The sequence below is a fragment of the Metschnikowia bicuspidata genome (assembly GCF_001664035.1).
Source record: "Metschnikowia bicuspidata var. bicuspidata NRRL YB-4993 chromosome Unknown METBIscaffold_1, whole genome shotgun sequence".
NCBI lineage: Eukaryota > Fungi > Ascomycota > Pichiomycetes > Serinales > Metschnikowiaceae > Metschnikowia > Metschnikowia bicuspidata.
Genome location: NW_017387731.1, coordinates 5,032,634 through 5,035,889, shown reverse-complemented (window position 1 = coordinate 5,035,889; position 3,256 = coordinate 5,032,634). Strand labels below are relative to the sequence as shown.

Genomic DNA, 3,256 nt, shown 5'->3' with positions numbered 1-3,256 from the left:
GTACTTTTTTTTGGAACAGTATGGAGCAGACAGGCCGCCCTGGGGCCACGGGTCCTCCGGCGATTGGCCCTGGGCCCCGGTGCGCGAACTTTTCCGGGGCCACCAAACCCACGGCTCCGTCCAACGAGCGGAGGCTTGGAAATACACGTCCGCCCCGGGTTTGCACATGCATAGGGTGCTGGTTTTCGCGTGCCCGTAAGCTCGATATATAAGTTGTAGATCTTGTGTTTAGGCGGGGCGCCCTGGAAGAAGCCCGTCCAAGCTTATGTGGAGTGGACTCTTAATGGGAGGCCTTGGGCATGATCCGCGGACATTTCGGAGGTGCGCCGGATACGGCGGGATGAGAGTTCGCCAGTCGCAAATACTGTGGGGCAACTCTGACGGTTGTGGCTGAGGAGATCACTGGCCAAGCGGGCGACCTAGGCGTGACCAGGCTTGCGGGAGATACTAGATACGGAGACCGGGTGATGCAGAGACCGGGTGATGCAGAGACTTCATGATCCAGAGACACCATCATCCAGAGCCTCCATTATCCAGAAACTCCATAATCTAGATCCTCCATAATCCAGAGACTCCATAATCCAGAGACTCCACAGGCCTGTGGCGGCCATGCCATGCGGGGAGCCCCGGCCAGGCACGCGTGCCGGCAAACGGCCACTGGCAGTACAGGCCCTTTGGGTCTTGTAATTGAATGGGTGCAATGTAAGTACCTTAACGAATAACAATTGGAGGGCAAGTCTGGTACCACCAGCCGCGGTATCTCCAGCTCCAAGGCCGTATAAAGCTGTTGCAGATAAAAAGCTCGTAGTTGAATTTCGGGATGGCCCCAGGTGGCCCACTTCTCTGTGACTTCTTTCTGGGACCGCTCTTCCATGGCTTATCCATTTTGGTGGGCCATAATTACTTTGAGTAAACGAGAGTGTTCAAAGCAGGCAAGCGCTTGAATCTATAAGCATGGAATAATGAAATAGGACGATGACTCCATGTTGGTTTCTAGGACCATCGTTATGATCAGTTGGGACGGTCGGGGCATTAGTATTCAGTTGCAAGAGGTGAAATTCTTAGACTTTCTGGAGACGAACTACTGCGAACGCACTTGTCAAGGACGTTAGTGGTGGGTGTGGGTTTATTAGACTAGTTGGATGCGGGCACCCCGGGCGACGTCGGCAGGCCCAGTGCCATGAACCTTAGCAACGACAAGTGCCATCACGACAAGTGCCATCAGCAGCGACAAGTGCCATCACGACAAGCAAACCATCAGCGGAACGACGAGTAGAACCTCTCCTGCCTGAACCTCTCGTCCACTCTCGCAAGCACGTCCGGGGCGTACACCAGGGCCAAGGCCTCGCCGCCCTTCAAGACCCGTTCCTCGTGCAGCTTCTGCTCGTCCTTCGTCATGACCACGATGTTCTGGAACAGGAGCTCGTGCGCGGGGTCCCAGCGCGAGAGCGTCAAGCGCGTGGAGTAGCTCGACACCACGGACTTGCCCCGGAACACCTCCTCCACGATGTAGGGCACGTCGCGGAGGCTTATGGGCGTGCGCTGGTCGGGGCGGCCGGTGCGGGCCTGCTGGCCGGCCAAGCTCTGGAGCACGCCGTCGTAGACCTTGATGCGGTTCTTGCCCTCGACGTACTCGGTCGGGTAGCCGGCCACGGAGGTGAGGATGTGCGTGGCCACCGCAAGGCCGAACATGCCGGGCATGGTGCCCAAGACCGGCAAGATGCGCACGCGGAAGTTCAGCAACGCCGCGAGCTGGTCCACGTCGCCGCGGGCGGCCTCGGCCGGGTCCAAGGGCAAGAGCCGCGCCTTGCGCGGGTCCGGCTTCTCGGCACTGAACACCACCGGGATGTTGTCGAGCACGCCGCGCTTGCCCAAGCGGATCCGCACGGCCCGCGCCAACGGGTCCTCCTCGGTGCGCAGGAGGTCGGCGATGTTGATGCGCGTGGGGTCCGCCTTGCACGCGGCGCCGCCCGACGACACCACCGCGAGCCCCCGCTCGTGGCAGAACGCGAGGAGATCCACCTTGGTGTCGATGTTGTCGATGCAGTCCACCACGAGCGTGGGCCGGAACGCGCCGCCCAAGAGCAACTGCTCGCCGCACGCGGCGTCCCAGAGCTGGTTGCGCACCTGGACGTCCGCCCACGGCGCCACGCGGGCGAGGTGCGTGCGCAAGCACTCGACCTTGGGCGTGCCCACGTCCTGCAACGTGGCCACCGCGTGCCGGTTGAGCGAGCTGAGCGACACCTGGTCGAAGTCGATCACGCGGAGCGTCTGCACGCCGGAGCGCACCAACATGGTGGCCACCCACGAGCCCACGCCGCCGGCGCCGACGACCACCACGCGCTGCCCGCGCACCTTGGCCATGCCTTCCTCGGAGAGAAACGCGTAGTTGCGCGCGAGCTGCTCGCGGATGAGCTCCTCGGAATGCGGTTTTTTGCCCGTGCCCGGGCTGCCGGCGTGCGGCGCCGCTGGCGGCTTTGTGTCGTGGGGGCACGGCGGTTTTGTGTCGTGGGGGCACGGCGGTTTTGTGTCGTGAAAGTAGTGGAACGCCTCGACTGCGGCGACAGAGACGAGCGCCGTGGCGGCCACGGCGAAAGCCAACTTGGCGGGCGAAGACATGTTCTTGGAATGTGAGTCGAGGGCAGCGGGCCTGCGGGCGGGGGTCGGCCTGTGCCTGTGGTGAGCTATTGGACGGGCGAGCTGGTGGATGGGTGCTCTGTAGGACGGGCCGGCTGGGGCCCGAGAGAATTTGTCTTCGCGGCGTTCATCGCGATGGGCCAGCGCCGAAGTTTGCATACTGCAAAAATGCCTGCCGGCGGGCCGGGGCTTGCCAACGGCGGCGCGGGCTGGGCAGTGCCTGTGGCTCTCTGCGTCTGTGGCTCTGGGCCGGGCAGAAAACCGGGGTTTCTGCGGCAGAGTTGTTCTATGCTCGGCACCTGGGTGGTGCTTCGACTGCAAAATGCGGTGCTTCGACTGCAAAACGCGGTGCTGCGACTGCAAAAATGTCGCGCCGGCCGCGCTTCTCCAGCACCGGCTCGCCGGGGCGGGCTTGGTGGAACAGGCAGTGTTTGTTGGTTTTTGGGGTTTTTTTTGTTGTTGTTAGTTTTTGTTTTTGTTGTTTTTGTTGTTTTCTGTCTTTTTGTTGTTTTCTGTGTTTTTGGTGTTTTTTCGTTTTTGTTGGTTTTGTTGTGTTTTGTTAGTTTTGTTGTGTTTTGTTAGTTTTGTTGTGTTTTGTTAGTTTTGTTGTGTTTTGTTG

General features: G+C 60.5%; 2 protein-coding genes across 2 annotated transcripts; one reads left to right on the top strand and one right to left on the bottom strand.

Moving 5' to 3' along the window:
• Positions 1-1,072: 1,072 nt before the first annotated feature.
• Positions 1,073-3,062, bottom strand: METBIDRAFT_30691 (tRNA threonylcarbamoyladenosine dehydratase). The gene has a single exon (XM_018855685.1). It carries the CDS (start codon positions 2,617-2,619, stop codon positions 1,258-1,260), a length of 1,362 nt encoding a protein of 453 aa, XP_018714894.1. The 5' UTR covers positions 2,620-3,062; the 3' UTR covers positions 1,073-1,257.
• Positions 2,900-3,256, top strand: METBIDRAFT_132925 (uncharacterized protein). Its single transcript, XM_018854335.1, has one exon. The coding sequence runs from the start codon at positions 3,003-3,005 to the stop codon at positions 3,198-3,200; it is 198 nt and encodes a 65-aa protein (XP_018714893.1). The 5' UTR covers positions 2,900-3,002; the 3' UTR covers positions 3,201-3,256.

Coding starts and splice junctions, on each gene's coding strand:
- METBIDRAFT_132925 (XM_018854335.1), top strand. CDS start 3,003: ATGTCGCGCCGGCCGCGCTTCTCCAGCACCGGCTCGCCGGGGCGGGCT.
- METBIDRAFT_30691 (XM_018855685.1), bottom strand. CDS start 2,619: ATGTCTTCGCCCGCCAAGTTGGCTTTCGCCGTGGCCGCCACGGCGCTC.